Below are 20236 nucleotides of genomic sequence, written 5' to 3'. Positions count from 1 at the left end.
TGAGTTGCCAGGAATGACTTTGAAAAATTACTTCCCAGGTCTGACTGTACTATATCAGTAACTGGAATTACATTTTTTAAAAGTCTAAAATTATGTTGATAGTGTGTAATTAAAAAAAAAATTCACTGTGTTTAGATGGATTTCCTGTGTAGTAATAAATCTGTAATTGTGACTAATACTGTGTTTAGTACTTCTTACATCTTGTATTTTGAAGCATTAACTGATTAATTCAGCAGCTGGAAAATTCAGAAGCTAGTCTCTTGAAGTTATAAAAGGGTATCTAACGCAGCTTTCAGCAAAACAGTTTTTAGGCAGATGGATGTAATTCTGAGGGCAGTTTCTTCTTGGCTATTGTGTAAATGGATCACTGTTATTTGAGTTTTCCTGTTTACATTTTTATTACAGGATAGAGTTAATGTTAAAAGGATATTTTCAATCCTTCTTTCCTAGTTACCAGACATCTAGAACTTTATACTTCAGTGACTGCATTATGTCAAGAAAAGGTTCTAAAATTGACTAAATATAAACTAGTTTAGATGTATAAAACATAGCAAGAAACACAAATATAAACTTGGAAAAGCTGATCTAATAATCAAAGGAACTATTAATCTGTAGTGGGGAAACTGAGGCATATAATGCATTCTTTCTTGTTCAGTCTTTGGAACTGGTGGACTTGGACTTAGTGTATTTGTCTTATTCAAAAGTTGAAAGGGAAAACAAACTTTCCTGTTGTATGAGAACAGTTAACTTATCAGTGTTGAAGTGACCATTAAACCAAACTGGGTGAATAAGCTGGCATGAAGAAATTTATTTCTGTGTATGCTGCTTTGCCATCCATAACCACAATTTTACTGACTCCATTAGTTCAGTGTTTTAACATTTTCTTTAAAACTTTAGCAAGAAAATTGTTGTAATGATCTATGGTTCAATATTTGTAAATAAATCATGTCTGACTTAGAGTCCTAACATAGCTTGTGAAATTAATATTAGGCTTTTCACTTTTATCCAACCACTTCACCGTTGCAAATGCATTTTTATAGACTCTGTTGATCTTATCTTTGTAGATAAGAGTGTATGTAAACACTTAAGGCACTCTTGTATTCTTTCAAGTATAAGGAGGCTGAGCAAGCTTCTTACCAAAATATTCTAGCTTAAAGTTTATCTTTACATATCTTATTTTCATTACTACCTTGAATTTTGGGGGAAGGATATTGCTTCAGCTGCATATCGCTGAATGATGCTAACTGTCAAAAAGCTCAAGTCAGCTTTCTGTCTGTGTCAAAGGTAGTAGATTTTTTTTATATATATTTGGATCTACAGTGGTGCTTAGCATCCAATAAAGGAGCTGTATTTGAATTCTCTGCCTTCTACTGTTTGCCTTTGCATTAAAGTTCTGAGTAAGTTTTTTGAATATTGATAAGACCGAGGGTTTTTAGTGCTTTTTTTGTGTTTTTATTTGGTGAGTCATCTTCCTGCTTTCTGTAAAAATTCACCTTTCCACTGTGAGATGATGCTAGTATCAATTGAATGTAGACTGATTTATTTAAAGGCATCATTTTGGAGATAGTAGAAAATTTCACAAAGTTCTTAAACTACATACTTTTGTAACTACAAACACATCAAACTTTTCTTGGGCTTCATTCTGTCTTTGCTTAAGTGAACAGAAGTTTTTTTGGGGGGGGGTTTTGGGGGGGTGGGTTTTGGGGGGTTTGGGTTTTTTTGGTTTGGGTTTTTTGAGGTTTTTTGGGGTTTTTTTGTTTGGTTTTTTTGTTTTTTTTTCCTTTTCTGGCGTCGTCCTCTGGTGGGTAAAAAGTTATCTCAATGAGAGAGTTTGAAGATCTGTGTATAGAAATAGTTGCAAAGGTGTGATTAAATATTCCAGGTGCTTTCTGGTTGACTAATGATTATAGAATTCTTTGCAGTTAGGTCATTATTCCTGCATGTAAGACAGCAGAAAGGCATAGGGAACTTATTTTTTAAGTTTTTAAAATAACTCTTTTTCTATAAATTATGGGATGTTGGAGAACAAATAACCTTCTGTTTCTAACATAGGAGCTGACGTGTCGGGAAGAACTTCTAACTCTCCTCCTGTCACTTCTACCACTGGTGTGGAAAATCCCTGTCAAAGAAGAAAAAGCAATAGGTATGTTTTTATCTGTTGTGCTATTGAAGACCTAGGAAAAATAGTGTATTGTATTTCTACTATTACAGAGTAGAAGGCCATTGTGCTACATGTCCTCTTAACCTAGAATGCGACACTGGATTCAACTAAGAATGTACGGTTTTAAAAATACCTATGTTCTGTCATCATACAAGGAAAGTCAAGGTTGTACAGAGAGGACAGAGGCTCTTGGTCAGTGTGAAAGAGAATGGTCACAACATCACAATGTACCATGTACCTGGACTACTTGGTGGAGAGTTTTTTATTTGGCTTTTCAGGTGGTACAGGAAAAGGGGATTTGAAAATATATGATACTTTTGCTAACATGAAGCTCTTAATGGTGAGGGAGGAGAGCACAAAGGTGCTTTAAAAAAAAATCTGAGTAACGCATGCTAGCGTTGTAGATTGATCAGCAATAGAGGAACAATTCTTTTTCTGAAATTAGAGAAATAGGGAGTAGAGAATAGGCTTAAATCAAACAATGGAGAGAGTACTATGAAAGAAATGTAGTGATATCAAGGCTGTAGGCTCTGAAAATGGAGTAATACTGAATGATTATCAACAGTCAGACTATTTCTTAGAAAAACTGATGTATGTCAGCTAATTGAGGAATTACATGACAAGGGTTAAGCTCCCAATGGATCCACTTAAAGTGAGTTAGAGAAATGAAAGAGATGATAAAAACGAAGACATGAAAGATGATACAAAATTGTGTTGTGCAAGAACTGAAGCAGTAAATGAGTTTTTTCTGGTGCTTTCTTTTATTTATTAGAGGATAAAACAGAGGATGAAAAATTCAGATGATAAAACTCTCAGAGTTCCTAAAGATTAGCACCTGAAGCTGTCCCAGTGTTGTTTTTTTTTGTTTTTAAAGTCCTTCAAATGTATTTATAGTTTGACAGTTTTTAAAGTGCAAGTTTCATAAAGTACTTTAACTACCCTGCTTGCTCAGTTGCATCTTCTCATACTACTGTAAGCATGATTGAATGAAAAACATTTCAGTCACCTTCTGAGAGGTTGACCCTTCCAGAATTAGTTTAAAATGATATTGTATAAACAGATTAAGATGTTTGCTTTTTGTACTTTGCTTAACATACACTTTTGTTTACTACAGATACCTATCTAGTAGTACTGATGCAGTAAACACAATGTACCTGGTTGTGCACTAAGAGTTCTGTTCTTTTGGACTGAACTTCTTTTTATGTACACTCCTACACCTGATAGTTTATTTAATAAAGTAGTTTTGATTGCTTTCCTCCTCCAAAGCAGATGATGATTCTTCCAGCATTATAGCCATGTCTCTGTGCTTGCACATGAAGCATCACTTCTTTCAAAATGATTAATGGTTATATTTATAGAGTGAGCTCTTCTAATTTTGTTTTTGTATGAGGGACTGTTAATTGTCATATTTTTCTAAATACCAAGCTTACTGAGTCGTAAATACTTGTGGTTGGTATATACTAGATCTTATACTGCTCAGAGCATCCAGGTACAGTTCTGGCACTACTTAATGGTAATGAAACTTATCCAAGAATACATAACCTTCTTATTTCATGTTTTTGAAGTTGCAAATACTTAAATAGGAAGAATGATTTATGCATTATAATGCTACTAAATGTGACTTATATGCAGTGTTTTGTGTGTTTCTGTTGCAACAGATTTTAATCTACCCTTTTCAATTGACATATGCCTGACCAAAGAGAACACTTCAAGTTCTGTGAAATCTACTCAGGAAAAGCTAGGCTTAGATGGAAACAGTCACTCATCTCTTCAGGCTTCTGTAAAACTAAATCCTCGATCTCGAAAAAGTGGACGTGTTCACAAAACCACCCATCGTTACTCGGTGCGAGATGCAAGAAGATCTCAGCTATCCACTTCAGATTCAGAAGGCAATTCTGATGATAAGGCTACTGTAATGATGAAACACAGACGGTCCCAGTTTCTGCAGCCTTTTGTAACGTATCCTCTTAGGGACAACTATCTTGCAGGTAGAAGTGATTGCCTACCAGCTGAAGCAGTATCGAATTCTAATCCTGATACCTCTAACCTGGAAAATTCCAGCCAAATTCTAGCACAGGAACTAAAATTGGAGACTTTGAATGAGCCAGCGATTGCTGAGAGCAATGTGGACAACTCTCCATTTGACTTATGCCATGTTTTACTGTCGCTTCTAGAAAAAGTGTGCAAATTTGATATTACTTTGAATCACAGTTCTGTTCTTACAGCTAGTGTGGTGCCCACGTTAACTGAATTCTTATCAGGATTTGGAGACTCTTGCAATGTAGGTAGTAGTGCAGAAAATGAGGTGGTTTCTGCAGGATGGACAGATGAACCTGTAGCTCTGATCCAAAGGATGCTCTTCAGAACAGTGCTTCATCTTATGTCTTTAGATATTAGCAATACAGAAACAATGCCTGACAACTTAAGAAGAAATCTAACAGATTTACTTAAAGCAGCATTAAAAATAAGAATTTGTTTGGAAAAGCGACCTGATCTTCTTGTTCCAGGGCATAAAAGAACACTACAGCAGCAGGTTGAGGATGACTTTATATTTTCTAACTATCATCACAGAGCCTTGCTTCTACCTGAGGTCCTAGAGGGAGTCTTGCAGATTTTGATCTGCTGCTTACAGAGAGCAGCTTCCAACCCGTTCTACTTTAGTCAAGCTATAGATCTGGTTCATGAGTTCATACAGCATGAGGGATTTAAGCTATTTGAAATAACAGTGCTTCAAATGGAATGGCTGTGTATGAAGAATGAGGGAGCAACTGGGGAAGCCTCAGAGCACTTGAAAGTCCTAATCAATAGCATTATGAAAATAATCAGCACTGTCAAAAAAGTAAAATCAGAGCAGCTTCATCAATCAATGTGTACAAGAAAGCGGCACAGACGATGTGAATACTCTCACTTCATGCACCACCACAGAGATCTCTCTGGGCTTTCTGTATCTGCTTTTAAAAACCAAGCTTCCAAAAACCCCTTTGAAACGGCTGATGGAGAAGTTCATTATCCTGACCGATGCTGTTGCATTGCTGTTTGTGCACACCAGTGTCTGCACTTGTTGCAACAAGTTTCTTTGAGCAGTACCTGTGTTCACATTCTCTCGGGTGTACATAATGTAGGAATATGCTGTTGTATGGATCCAAAGTCTGTGATTATACCATTGCTTCATGCTTCCAAGTTACCAATATTAAAAAACTTTCAACAGCACATACTGAACATCCTTAACAAGTTTATATTGGATCAGCTGGGTGGGGCTGAAGTTTCTCCAAAAATTATACAGGCATCATGCAATATATGTACTGTTGACAGTGATCAACTTGCTCAGCTGGAAGGTGCCTTGCAAGGCAACTCTAGCGATGCTGGTCTTGCATCTAGTCCCTCTTGCAGAGTTCAGGGGATTCTGCCTACTAGTGGATCTGAAGATATGCTGTTGAGATGGGATGCACTGGAAGCTTATCAGGGCCTTGTTTTTGAAGAAGACAAACTAGGTGGCATGCAGATTGCAAGCCATATATGCCACTTAATTCAAAAGGGAAATGCAGTGGTCCAATGGAAACTCTATAACTGTGTTTATAATCCAGTGCTTCAGAGAGGGGTTGAGCAAGCTTGCCATGTTCAACAACTAGGAATAACTACAGCTGATAAACACATGTGCAGCTACCATAGCCAGTGTTTGCCTTATGAAGTACTCCAGATTTATTTGCAGACACTTCCTGTGTTGCTTAAATCCAGGTTAGTTGATTTTCTGGTTATTAATGGAAAATATGCTAATTACTATATACAAAACCTTGTATATCTGTTACTGATTAGAACATAAATTTTATTTGCATTGTAGGCTGCTCGTGGATATTGCAGGAGTATGAAAGATACTTGCCTGAATAACATAGGATTCAGTCCATAGGATTCAGATTTGCCAGTATATTCATGAATCATAGCAAGGGATCTGTATTGACTTGTTGAAACCCATATCCCATTAAAATATGTAGAAACGAATTAAATCTTTGTCTGATGTTACACACTCTTTGCCTCTTAATTCCTCATGCCAAAGTGACTCAGGAACATTGAACAGATTCACATGTTGCTTTTCTGGGGGAATTAAACTACTTAATTTTCTGATCTGTTTCCCTTCTCCTGCTAGAATGGTCTTTATAGAAACCTAGTTTGAAATATAAGGTTACTTATTTGTAGTCCTGAACTAACTGTTTCCTGATTTACAAAATTCTATTTGCGTAAGCATAGCTTTATAAACAAAAACAAACAAAACACATACTTTCAAGGCATGAAATAAATTTTTTTCCTATTTATTATGAATTTGGTGAAATAGTTCTTCAGTAGAATTGCTGAAAGTTTTTTTCAGAATATGAATGTTTGTTCTACCAGGAAAACTGGTATTTTCATTCAGTCCTGAAAAACTGAAGTGAATTTATTAGTTACTTGAAACTGTAAAGAATAGACTAGTATTCCAGTTTTTATGAAGAACTATCTAATGTGTTTTTTGCTCTTATCTTACCTAAATTATACCAGAAGCATTAATTTTGGAAAAAAAAGAGCACTTAGTGGTCAAGAAGTAAGAAGTAAAGTTTAGATTCAAGAAGTTATTTACTACTGGCCTAAATATGGAAATACACCAGTCACTATATGGCTCAATTATGGTGGAAGCTGACTCTGCAGGAAAGTGAAGGGAGAGTAGGAGAGGTGAATGTCTATGAGAAAACATGATACACCAAGAAGCGTTTACAGAATTAGCGGTAAGGATCTCTATGACCTAAATGTAGTGGATGGAGAGCAGAAAAAAAGGAAAACCATCCTTGGAAACAAGTATACCGAAGAGTGCTCTTTTAACATTGCAATTGTTATGCCAGAAAGCCTGCAAAAAGATGTGCTAAAGGTGTTTCATGTAAAACTGCAGGGATCTTGTGTTCATGCAAATACTAAATAGGCCTAAAAAATATTTTAAGACTTCAATTTTATTTGAGGAGGAGTCTCTACTTTCTGAAGTCATAAAACAGAGAAAACAAGATATTTACGATCTCCAATCTCTAATAAAAAGCAGGGGTGAGGTACCAATAAAGAGCAAGTTTAGTGTTAATTAAATGTCTTCTGTGCTTTGAACATCATATATCTTTGTTCTGTATTTTAGAGGTTGATATTCATCTCTTAGCTTATTTGTTGTAAGAAATAATGTTACGATTTCTTTTCCAATACCAAGCGGGCAATATTTGCCTAGTATTCTAGAAAGTGGCAGACAAATTCCCCTCTCCATCCCACCTCACGTTACTGAGGTGGGATATCTACAGCAATTACTATAAATATGGTCTGTTTTCCATGGTGCTAGTCAAGTGTGTAGAACAGGGTGGTTCTTGGTTAAAATGTCTCCTCTAAACTGCATGAATTTATGGTTCGTTTATAAGGTAACTTCCTTATGCTTTCTCTTGCAGGGTGGTTAGAGACTCATTTTTGAGCTGTAATGGAGTAAACCAAATGATTGAATTAAATTACTTGGATACTGTAAGAAGTCATTCTCTGAAAGTGTTAGAGACTTTGATACTCTGCCTTGGAGACCAGCAGAAAGACCAAGCAGTGGCAGAACTAGAAGGCTTGACCAGTGAAGAAAAGGAGGCTACGTCTGACTTGTCTGCTTCTCATTGTAGCCAACACACAGTTTCAGAAGTTCCTCAAAGCCTGAGCAAGTTTTATGCTGGCCTCAAAGAGGCTTATCCAAAAAAGAAGAAGTTTGTGAGTCAAGACACTCATATCAACACAATAAACCTATTCCTCTGTGTTGCTTTTTTATGTGTAAGTAAAGAAGCAGATTGTGATCGGGATTCAGCTAATGACTCTGAAGACACTTCAGGATATGATAGTACAGCTAGTGAGCCATTAGGCCACAAATTACCATATCTGTCACTGGAAAGCCTTACTTTGCCTTCATTAGAATGTATTCACAGGGCTGCAGATATTTGGTCGATGTGTCGTTGGATCTATTTGTGTAGTTCAGTTTTCCAGAGACAGTTCCACAGACTTGGAGGTTTTGAAGCATGCCATAGATTACTAATCCTGATTATTCAGAAACTTGCAAAGAACAAGGAAAAAGAGCAAGAAAAAAAGGAGAGAGTACTGAGTGAAAGCAGCAGAAGCTTGCATGGGAGCTTTCATGCTGAACCTCTCATCAAGGATGAGAGGTTTCACTTGGCTAAAAGCAAGGAGTTGACACTATCAGAACTCAACAGTTCTGACAAAAATCCTGCTGATGCAGAGCAGTTGGTGTCTGAATGTGACAGCTCTTTGAGTAGGGAAGACGCTTCAGTGACTCCCATTGCTAATCTTGAAGAGACAAAGCCTTCTGTAAGAGAAGAGGCTGAGTGGGCACTTCAGGGTATCAGGCTTCTGGAAGCTCTGCTGACAATCTGTCTGCACAGTGCGAGCGGTATGCAGAAGACGGAAGTAGAGACGTTTCACCAGGTACTGTGTAATTTCTGCTTGCTTATCTCGCTCATATTTACGTACCATGTTATTTTAACAATGACTTAATTGAAAGTTCTTTTGGTGATGGAAAGGTAGTTTATGCTGCTCTTATGATACCACGTTTTCTGTGTGGTACTTGAGCTATAGAACTAGATGACTTGCTTAGTAGTAAGGGGTGGTCAGCAGGCATGAGGAATGGGGGTGGATATGTGGAGAAACTGGCAATTGCTGCTTCTGAGGAGGCATCTTCCTGCTTGTCACCCTTTTTCTTGCTGTATCCAGCAAGATGCCTGTCAGGACCCTGCACCCCTTTGCTTGTCCTCTAACATGACTTGGTCCACCAGTTTTGAGTTGGTTCCCTGTTCAGGCAGGTTTCTTGCCTCTCTGGGATTGCAAGAGTATTCCAGAAGAGCAGGTTGACCCAGGTTGGATTTTTTTTTTTCTTAAGCTGTATTGTCTGTTTATTTTCGTGTATTTCCAGTTTAGTTTTCTATGCCTCTATTGCAGCTGTTTGATCCAGCATCATGAATATAGCCAAGGGCTGAACTCTGTACTAAATACTGTTTTCTGAGTTAATGCGTCTTGAGTGCTGGGTAAGACTGATAGTGGCAGATGAAGCTTTTTGTCCTCCTCCCCCACCAAAGGCTCTAACTAGAGGAAAAGGGTGGCTTCCTCTGACTGAATGTAGTAGTAGACCCTGACTACTATGAATTGCTTGCTGAGTATAGCTAAACCTTTTTCTGGTCAAAGTAGGCCTGCTTTTCCCTTTTTCTGTGTAGTTCTATTGTCCTATGTTAGTCAATAGCCTCATGTCCTGTGGAGGCTCTCTGAGCTGATGGGCTCTGAATGATGGTAGAGACCTTGTTTTTGAAAGAGTTATTTAATGGAAAGTGGATGTGACAGGTGAAACTGAAGGAGAGGTGTATAGAACAGGCAGGGAGTTATACATAGTAACTTAATATTTTTGAAAGTATTGAGCAGAGCATGATGCTTAAAGAAGAATGCTGGAGAAGGCACAATACTTACAGGGACACATGGAAGAACTGTTACTTAAAAGAAACCTTAGAGGTGAATGAACTCAATATTCAGAAGTTGTTAATTCACAGAAGACTTCTTCACTGTGCTTTAATACTTCAGTTATTCCCTTGCATTTTATTTGGCAGCTTCCTGTACCTAATATCTACTATTTTTTACAATAGAGAATTGAAAATTGGCCCTGTGTCTTGGCCATTTGTTATTTTGGAGAACTTGAGCCTGTAACCCTCTATCTTGTTAACCTCTGTACAGTCTGAAAGCACTGCATACTTTAAACTATTTTAGAGGCATTAATTTTTGAAACTTAGTATTTTGACTTTTAATATTGGACAACATGCTGTTTACCAAGACTCTTTCAGTGCAAACTGCTTAACCTGCTAAATCTTTATCATGACAAACATGACAAATCTCTATTATTGTGACAGACTAGAAGAAGTCTAATAGTTTTAATTGGGAAGTCTGATTAGTGTTGTAGATGGAAAGGAGAGTTCTTAAGTGAAAATATGGGACTGTTCTAGTTTGCCAAAACAGAATAACATGAATCAAAACATTTCTGTCTTCCAAAACACAGAATACTTGTGTGGATGATATCTTACTTGAAGTAAGAGATCAGCTTGCTCAATCAAAAGTGATAGAAACCAACTTGGCAAAGCCTCTGTTTGATTCACTGCTTCGTGTTGCATTGGGCACTTTTTCAGCTGATCTGGATCATTCTGAAGAAAAAATCGAAAAGGTATGAAACTGAGTAGTTTAATATTAAAATGTTGCATGTATAAGGGTTTACCAGATCAGGTCTTTTGTTCAGATGTGTTTTTTTTTTTTTTAACTAGAGAGCATGTGCTTGAATTTGGGGTTTGATAGTGTTGAAGATTAATTCCTCAGTACTCACATGTAAGCATTTAAGTTGAATGACAGTTGTTCGTAAGCTCCTGGCATTTGCTACTTAAGAAAACATCATGCGTGCTCTCCCTCTGCCAAAGTGGGGCAGCAAGCGGTACTGTTGTTTACGGAGACATCTGAAAGCTGAAGTTCTGTTCACTCTTCCACAGAAGAGATAAATTGACAAACATTCAAAAGGAGAGCTTCAGAGGAGGAGTGCTGACTGACCCTAATATCTACCTTACAGTGGTGTCAAGATGCTTTGCTTATGGTGATAGTGATTTTTTTAGAAACATAACTTTTCTTAATGCATTGGCTGGTTGATTCTTGAAACTGAGGTCAGGTAATAAGAAAAGATCCATCTTTGCAGAGTTCCTTTTCTGTGTAGAATGAAATATCCTTAAAAGTATCTTTTAAAAGTTACCTTTGTGCTTGCTTGAAAGTCTATGGTCAGTTTGTTTCTTTTGCAAATGGGGTTGGAGGAAATGAGTGTCTGGAAAGTTCTAAAATGCATGCTTTTCTGGAGGAAAAAAAAAAAAGAACAACAACTTTTTTGACACATGTTATACAGCCCCATCACACTGAAAAGGAGCCTGTGTCACAACCTGGAGACATTTCAGAAGAAGCTGAAGAGTCACAGTGCTGTAGTCTTAAACTTCTTGCTGAAGAGGAAGGATATGAAGCAGATAGTGAAAGTAACCCTGATGACAGTGAAACCAAGGATGATGGTAAATGTGAACTTTTTAAATATACAAAACAGTCTTTATGGCGTAACTCAGCATGCTTGTCTTTTGAGATATGCAAAAATACGATGAGTATCAGAGGCCTTTCAGAGATGCAGATAGTTTTTTTTACTTCTAGTAGAATCCAGTTATATATGGAAAGATGACAAATATTCATATACTGAGTGTTGTAGGAACTGTTTTGTCTTTTTCCTTTTTTGGTTTCTGTGACATTTATACCAAAGTCATACTGAGTCATCCTGAAATGTATTATTGGTGGTGGTCCAGGCAACTTTCTCCAGAGATACTTATCAGTCCTTTGTTTACAAATCTATGCTCAAACTTTTATATAACACCAACAATTTGGTTAAATTTAAGTAGTCTAGTTGCAATATATCTCTTTTTTATAAGTTTGTTCAATCACTAATGTGTACATCCTTTATTTTACTGTATTTGTTCCAGTGTACTTAATTTTGAAGATGAATTTGCTTTAATTTTTCCGTCATGCTGAACATCTGGATGCTTATGCCCTTATGTAAGATGAGGCCAGCATAAGCAGTAAGGGACTTAAATGTAATAGAGTTCCATTATTGCAGTTTACTTGTATGACTGGACTTTATCACTAATGACATATAGAAGTGTATATGGATATATTTAACATTTTTTGAAGTGTTTTTGAGTTAGAGTGAAAACAGCTTGCCAGAAATGCTTCAGGTTAAATTTTTAAGTGACATCTTTTAAAGTCTTACCCAGATATAAGAGGAAGAGGAAGCACTTTAATGCATTGCCCTGGGGGTTTTTGATTGTTCTGGAGATGTTCTGTCATTTTGTTGGTATTAAGTAACCAAACCTCTTCCCCAATCTAATTTAGTGATTTCCTCCCACCCCACCAAGAAACTTAACTCCTTCTTGACAAGCTCAGTGTTCTGTACAGAAGCGCAAGCTCTCTACAATGGTTTTAGCCGTGCTTTACAAATTGCGTATCTCATCGCTAAAGTGTGTCCAGTATCCAGGAAGCGAAGGGATGTGGTTTAAGATTATGCAGCAGAAGAAATTGCATCTTTGCGCTTTCAGATTGTCAGGGCAATGTGAAAAACCATTGCAAACAGAAGGTTCTACTGATTTCTGAAAAGTAGTTATAAGTTAGTAACACTTATTTTGTACCTTTGAGATGATTGGAGGAAGTATGTCCTTGGATGTCTTGTTTGGATCATGCAAACTATATTCACTTGATAAGTTTCTGTAAGGCAGTGTTCTCTTTCAGGAGCAGACAAAAAGGCAGAACTGGGATACACTCGTCCTTCGGGTTGTTTTAATGACTTAAGTGAAAACATCAATCAAGGAGAATTAATATATCCTGAAATCTGCATGCTAGAATTAAACTTACTCTCATCTGGTAATGCAAGTCTGGATGTGCTTGCTCATGTATTCCAAAGCTGCCTGAAAATCATCAGTCAGAAGGAGAAAAATGCCACTTTACTTATAGAACAGGTAAAAATGTTCTTAAACAAAGGCAAAAATATAGCACGGTATCTTTTTCAGTTTTATAGTAATAATATACCTAATTGAGTAAACTCAGAAATAATCTAACTTGCTGTTAGGGCATTTGATATGAACTGAAACAATGTAAATAACTGATATCACAAGTAGAAGCTGTATTGAATTTTGAAGTTACCAGATAGTTAGGATAGTTAGCTACTATGTTGAAAGATACTTGACCTACAAAGCTCTTGAATTTCACAGCTGACTTATTTTATCATAACTGCTCAGTCACTAAGGCAAGAGATACAGTTTTAATAGCCTACCAGTCATGGAAAAACAAAATTTTATCTTCATGTATCCAGTATTTTTATCTTAATCTGTGATGTGAATTATGTATGTAGTATTAGGAGGGAAGATTATTTCCCTCTGGTGTCTCTTTTTATTTTTTAATGAAGGTGACACCTGCTCAAGTGCTAGTTATTAAAAGGGGTATGGGTTATGCAGATGAGTATTTAGTCTTACTCTGATTTACCAGACACTGCTATCAGAAGGCAGTAAAATAGTTATATCTTTAAAAGCAGCTGTGCCTTTTTATACTCTATTGTCTAATAGTTCTCTCATAAACGATTTTATTAGGACTATGCATTCTGCTGAAATTATGGCTCTAGTTGTACATGATTCATTTTAGTGGAAAAGTAGTATGTAAAGACTTAATATTTTGTAAATAACTAATCTCTGAAGGCCTTGGAATTCTAAAGATTTCTGAAATTATCAGCAAATGTCTGTCAATATATGTGTGCATACATGGGCACACTGACTGTATGTCTACTTCTACAAACATCCAATGCACAGATTGTCTTCATGATTCTTTGCAATTTCTGAGGGTTAAGTAGGGGTTTTTTGCCTTGTAATAGCTAATTTCAGTGTGCCTCTTCTGCAGAAGAGGAAAATATGACTAAGCACTCTAAAGTGAGCTTTCATATAATCTAAGAAGCAAAGTTAGTTATGCTTTACAGCTTAAACTGAAAGCAGGATAAGTTTAAGTAAGTAGAAAATACTGTTTTATTTCCGCAGCCCAATTTTTTTGTGAATTAGCTTTAAATCACTAGCACAGGTTTCATATTTTGCACTTCAACGCATGAAATGATTTTATAATTAAAATTTTAATTTAGTCAAATTAATGCCTTTTTAGTATGCAAAGACATACTTGTGTTTAACTCCCTAATAAATATGTCTGTATTGATTAAAGTCCATGGCAGACCAGCATAATGCATCCAAACAGTCCCTTAAGATGTCTGAGCCTTAAAGACAGTGAAAAAGATACCTTTTCCTGTAATTTAAATAGCCATACAATGGAAATAGGCCTCAACTGTCAACTGAGTCAATTCCTTTTTTTTTTTTTTCCCGAACTCCTTCCGAATGTTAACACTAAAATTTCTTTCTTCAATACATTTTTGGAAAGAGCATGTATAAATTTGTCAAATTAAGAGATTGTGAATGCTAATGATCTAAATGAGATTGCCTTTCTGAAGGATGTTGCTCTTAAAAGTGCCTTTTTTGGGGGGTTTTTTTTTTGGTTTTTGGTTTTTGTTTTTCTGGTGAGCCTTTACAGGAGAAGGCTTAACTTGCTTTCAGAGTTTTGTCTCCTTTCTTGAATCAGCTGGATTTGAAAGTCCTTATCTTTGATATGATGTGATTGAACTGTGCCACACATGAAAGCATGTTCACTAGCAAATATTAAAATATTTCCAGACTTTAAAGTAACTAAAATTATTTTTACTTTAAGATCAACCCTAGACAAGAATTGGTTCAAAATAAATTGTTTAATGTTATGTGCTTAAACTGGTTTGTATTGTTCAGATATCAAACTTTTTTCTTTAAGGGAGCCGTTAAAAATCTTTTGGGAGGATTTCTGAACATATTGACCCAGACGGAGTCTAGTTTTCATGGTGAGTTCAAGGTCTAAATAACTTAAATATTGATATTAATAACTTAATATATATTCACCCTCAAATTTTCAGCTATTTTTAGCAAATGCATTGTGTTAAGCAAGCACATTGGCACATGTGAATCTGTGCAGCTGTATATTTAACTTGTGACAAGTATCTAACTTCTGTGTAAATATAGGATTATTTTTTGAGCTAGTGGGAATCTGCATTATTTAAACACATGCCAGCAGATCTGAAAACGCTCACTGAAATCATAAACCCAAGATGACAGTGTCAACAAACATTTCTTGGGAAAACAGCTGTTATCTTACTGATTAAATCTGACTCGGCACATCAGTTTTTATTTCAAACCTCTACATAATACGAGACTTGGTGATGTCTTGATTTCGTTTTATTTCAATTAAGAAAATAGCTAGCTAATCCAAGAATGTGAAACCAAATTACATGCTTTGCCTTAAGTTAGCTCACGTTAATCCTGCTGTAGAGCTACCTCATTGCTGTAAACCCATGCCAGGATTTTGATCCCTGGCTTAGTGGGGAGAATCTTTGGAAACCTAGCATATAGAAGCTAGATTCAGACTTTGACTCCGTTTGCAAACCTGGGAGCCCATAACCATCTAGATTCATTCAGTGAAATTTTGAATAATAATACTGCTAGGAAATATGGTCAGACTCTAAAAATCTAGTCTCTCTAGCAATCATCTTGTAATCATCACAGCCTGAATTTAAAGTGTTTTCACAAAACATTCTGAATTCCAAGTTATTTTTCTCATAACAGTATTGTATATGGGGCCTTTATTTTTCAAAAAATTATATTCAAGAAGAATATTCTACCCCTCTATTTTTAGTGTGTCAGATGGTGCTGGTAGACCTGTTAGTCTCTTTGATGAGCTCACGGACATGTTCAGAAGAGTTAACTCTTCTCCTGAGGATATTTTTGGAGAAGACACCCTGTACGGTATGTATGCAGAAGCAAAGGACAAGATTCAGACTTAAAAACAGTGAAGCACACAATCTTTTAGATTCAACATATTTTGGAAATAAGCATATTAGAACAGCAGCATCATAACTGACCCATGCAACTAAAGTTCATTCTTGGAATAGTTCCTTTTCAAGAGATGAAAAGGAAATGGGAGAGAGAAAAAGTTTGAAGTGTCTTACTGAAGAGCGAGCCCTGGTGACTTTTTTCTTCAGCCCAAGAAAACTCTAGAATTGTGAGGAGACTGACACTACTGTGACGATGGTTGACAGTGAATGCTGTAATACTGTAATACTGTAAAACTTAGAAAGCCATTCCCATAAGGTTATAAAGCATCTCAATATCTTTGGAATGGATGCTGCATTTTCAGCAGGAAGTACTTTGTAAGCTGTCTTAAGTCAATTTGTATAATGCTGGAATCTGCTGCTTGTGAGGGACCTACTGCTGAAATACCTATCAATTGATTTATATAGAACACTGTAGGAAAAAAACAATGGAAGAAAATTCAAAAATAACTGAAGTCTGTGTGCAAACAGTTTGATTTGTATTTATTTATCTCTTTTTCTTCTAGGAGATACTACTTAAGGGTGTATTGAAGATTGTAGAAACTAATATGTATATGAATCCATTACAGTACCTTACCTTTCCTTTGCTACATGGCACACATTTAAGTAGCAGCGCTTCACAAAAATCTGCTAGTACGCCCAACAGCAAGACTGCGGGGCTGTCAAAAAGAGCAAAATTCTCACAGAGTAAGAAAGAGGCAGATGGTGAAAATTTGACTCACCAGCTGCTTTCTTCTTGGTACGTAGCCCCAATTCACCTGCCTTTAGTTGGACAAAACTGTTGGCCACACATGTCTGAGGGCTTCAGTGTCTCACTGTGGTTTCATCTGGAGTGTCTTCATGAAGCAGAAAATTCAACAGAAAAGGGGAAGAAGGTCAAGAAAAGACGCAAGCTGTTAAATGTAAGAGAGAACAGCTTTGACAGTACAGGTGAAGGCTTAATACTACTTGTTTCTATTTAGTTATGATTTGGGGTTCTGATTATAAGAGTTACTAGTGGATTTGTCATACACAAGAGGTTGCAGCTTATTCTTCTAAATCACGAATACTAAACAGGAGTGACTGAGCCTTTTGGATTGTTCTTTGAGTCCTGTTAGATGCATGTAAAAATATATGTATAAAACACTGTCAGCTTTAGTTCTTGAGCTTGATTGTTCTTGTTAGCTTAGAAACTTAGTGTCTGATTGAATTTAACCTTAGTAAAATGTCTTTATGCCATTTCATGTTATGCGGATGAAAATATTCTATGCAGCAGCTGAAAGGTCTTGGGAGAATACTACTACTCTCAAATGTATATGGTTTCTCCTGTATTGATGAAGCAAGTGATTTTTATGTTTTTGTTTTCAAAAGAATTGGAAGAATTCACAAGAATTCAAGGCTCTGAATTTATTGAGTCAGCTTTTATGAAGACTTACCTGCTCCCAAATTCTTCTGAGCACAATCCTCTGGACAGTAATTTCTAGGAAAAAAATTGCTCTCAATTCTAACCATAACACCTAAAATAATTTCTGCTATGCTTTTACTCAGAGTACAGTAAAAAATAAAAACTGGATTTTTTTTTTCTCTTTTTGTTTTGCTTGGTCTTTTTGGAACTTACTAGCACTGCTTTCATTAGAAAGCCTCTACTTTTGCTTTGTAAAGACCAATCTAAGGAACTGTAAAGAACTAAGAGTTCGAACAAAGAACATACTTTCAGCATGTCATATGTTATCTTTAAATTAGACAATGTATTAAAGCTTAGTGGGTTTACGTGACTACAAACAAAAACATGCAAAATGCAATGTAATATTGAACACCTCTGTTCCAGTATATCAAGCAGACCTAAATCTGTAAAAAGGGTTGTACATACTAGTAAGCTCCCTTTCAAAACAACTCTCTTCAGTATCTGAGCTATTTCTTTTTGTACTTGAGAGCTGGTAGGGTGTGTATTTGTTGTATTGTACTGTAATTGCATGTAAACACTTCTTTTTCTAGAAGAAACCAAGTCTATAGGAATGGAATGCCTAAGCTTGGGAGATAAACTTGTTGAAGATGGCTGCATTCATATAATTTCATTGGGCTCCAAAGCACTGATGATACAAATCTGGGCAGATTTGAACACTGGAGCTTTCATATTTCGGTACTGTGCATTAATCAAGTTTACAAGACTACTTTTGCGTGTATGTTGTTTTATCTAACCTCTAATAGCAGTTAGCTGAGAATGCAATTTCTGCAGGAGAGCTATCCTGGACACTAATGACACTTTAACATCAATGATGTTACCAAGTTTATTGCTTACAAATCTAAGTTATTTGCTTAAAAGGTCAGCCTCTGGTGTTGGATGTTTCATATAGGTATATAATAAATACCCAAAGTAAAATGCAAGATCAGTCAAATGAAATGCAATGTAAGATAGCAATTAAGGTTTAATGAAGGTGACCCAATAAATGTAAATGGGAATCATCTCTTAAAAGGTGTTTGTAAGATTAAATCCCACAAATAACGGATCCTCAAAATGGGTCTGAAGCTGCAATATTGGAAAACTATTTCACAGGACATCTGCATTTTTCAATAAACTGAACTTTTCTGTAAAATAGAGATGATATTATCCTTATTTTAAATGTAAGTAGACTCATGCAGACAGGTTAAATAACTAAGTTGAAGCCATAATCTGAAGATTTCCCTGGCTTATATTTTAGTTTCTAAATACAGAGTTATTACTAAAAAAAAATTGTGAAAGTTGAGCAGTATAACCTAAACTACTGTGAGGCCAAAAGAATGCAGATTTTGGTTTTAAAAATGCAGATTTGAAAACAAATAAATACTTGTTCTTCCTCTGTTATTTTTGTAGTATGTGCATGGATCCAAACGATGAGATGAAAGCTGGTCTGCTGGCACAGACTGAATCTCCAGAGAATGTTTTTCTTGTGGGCAAGTGGCAGCATTTGGCAATAACGTATCTGCAGCAGCCAGAGGGCAAGAAAAATATCCATGGAAAGCTATTGCTGTGGGTTTCTGGTCAGAGGTAAAGTATACATCAGTCGCAACTAGACCTTTCTGTCTTTTTTCTAAGATGATGTAAATTAGTAAGAAAACATTTATGCTACTTTCATGCAGGCTAAAGTATTTTTTGGGGGGAGGAAGGGAAATTCCTAGCACGATACCCCTTACATCCAGAATTGTTGTGATTTCTTTGAATAAAAACATTGAGATCTGCACTGGGCAGTGTTTGAACCAAAGATTCCTGATCAGGAATAAGCAGCTGAGGAAAGTAATACAGGATTTAGAGAATCAAATCCAAAAAAACCCTATACTGTGAAGTTAGCAGAGGGCATGATCTTTTTGGTTAAGTTAATAATCAGAATTAAGGAGGTATAGTTCAGGTGTGGGCAATGTTGTTGAAAAGAGAAATGAATAAGAGGTGGTGAGAAAACAATCATTTTGTCCCCTTAAAAAACGGTTTCCCTGGATTTTCTATGTAGTTGAGAGAAATAAGCAAGGAAGAAGTTCTGAAAAATATACCTGCCAATCTAAGATCTGAATTGGCAGCAGAAAATACTTTTTCCACTGAAGGCTTAAGGACCATGCCGCTAACTAAAGTACTTGATGCTAGGTCTGAGTCTGGGCTTGCAAGAAATACTCATTGTTTGAAAAAGGAAAATTATCAGTTTTTCTTCTGTTCCTAAAGTCTAAACTATGAAAACTTTAGTCACCTACTTAATACTTGGAGTACAAAGTGCTATATTCTAAAACACCTAGGTGCTCCATAGTTCTTTACTCTTTGCTTTCTTAGATTCTAAAGAAATTTTAACCCTGGTTAGTAAACAAGTCATTTCAGGAATCATTGTAATAAAGCTGTATCTGAGAAAAAGCACATCATTTTTCTTGATTAAAGTTGTGCAAATAACCTAGGAATCAAGTTGTAAAGTATAATACATGTTTTGATCTGTTCTAGAAACCATGTAGTTAATTTTTAAAGAACTTGATTCCCCTTTGTTCAGTCTGTGCATACAGATGTGCAATAAAGCCCAAATATGGAGACACTGGAAAAAATGAAAATACTGTGCTCTGCATATGTGCAGTTAATGAGGCCACTCTATGTATGGAGTGCCCAATTTACTAATGTATTCAGGATTAGACTCCTCCAGGAAACTTCAAATGACATTCATAGCTGTCCATGTAAACACACATTGTGTTTATGGGATGCTTCCTGAGAGCATCATGCTTATTTCCCATGGCTGTACAGCACAGAGGGTATGCATAAGCTCTGAAAAGGTTCCTTTGCATCAGAAAATTCTGGACACAGTATTTTTTCAGCGTATGTTGTAAGCTACAGTCTTTGCAGTGGCATGGTCAGAGGCCTCTGTTTCTTTAGGAACAGTAGAAATACCTGACAAATCATGATGTATTTTTTTAGAATTGCATAACATCACTCTGTGTGTGTGTGTGTGTATTTCTTCATTGAGGTCAAGGAGGAAGAGGGGAGGAAACTCCTTTCTAGAAAATTGACTGCATGG

At 36.2% G+C, this 20236-nt stretch overlaps 1 protein-coding gene across 1 annotated transcript in view; it reads left to right on the top strand.

Annotated features, from left to right (window-relative positions):
• The window catches only part of LYST (lysosomal trafficking regulator), an 84975-nt gene that overhangs the window by 17605 nt on the left and 47134 nt on the right, over positions 1 to 20236 (top strand). The window contains exons 4-14 of the mRNA XM_062572298.1: positions 2053 to 2143; positions 3820 to 5896; positions 7603 to 8626; positions 10236 to 10397; positions 11115 to 11271; positions 12530 to 12756; positions 14630 to 14696; positions 15545 to 15654; positions 16247 to 16670; positions 17715 to 17859; positions 18571 to 18744. Of these exons, the coding sequence (XP_062428282.1) occupies positions 2053 to 2143; positions 3820 to 5896; positions 7603 to 8626; positions 10236 to 10397; positions 11115 to 11271; positions 12530 to 12756; positions 14630 to 14696; positions 15545 to 15654; positions 16247 to 16670; positions 17715 to 17859; positions 18571 to 18744 (4658 nt within the window). The remainder of the gene's footprint in view (positions 1 to 2052; positions 2144 to 3819; positions 5897 to 7602; positions 8627 to 10235; positions 10398 to 11114; positions 11272 to 12529; positions 12757 to 14629; positions 14697 to 15544; positions 15655 to 16246; positions 16671 to 17714; positions 17860 to 18570; positions 18745 to 20236) is intronic.

The sequence above is a fragment of the Rhea pennata genome, chromosome 3 (assembly GCF_028389875.1).
Source record: "Rhea pennata isolate bPtePen1 chromosome 3, bPtePen1.pri, whole genome shotgun sequence".
Lineage (NCBI taxonomy): Eukaryota > Metazoa > Chordata > Aves > Rheiformes > Rheidae > Rhea > Rhea pennata.
The sequence above is the reverse complement of the archived record's forward strand: the minus strand, read 5'-3'. Positions and strand labels throughout refer to the sequence as shown.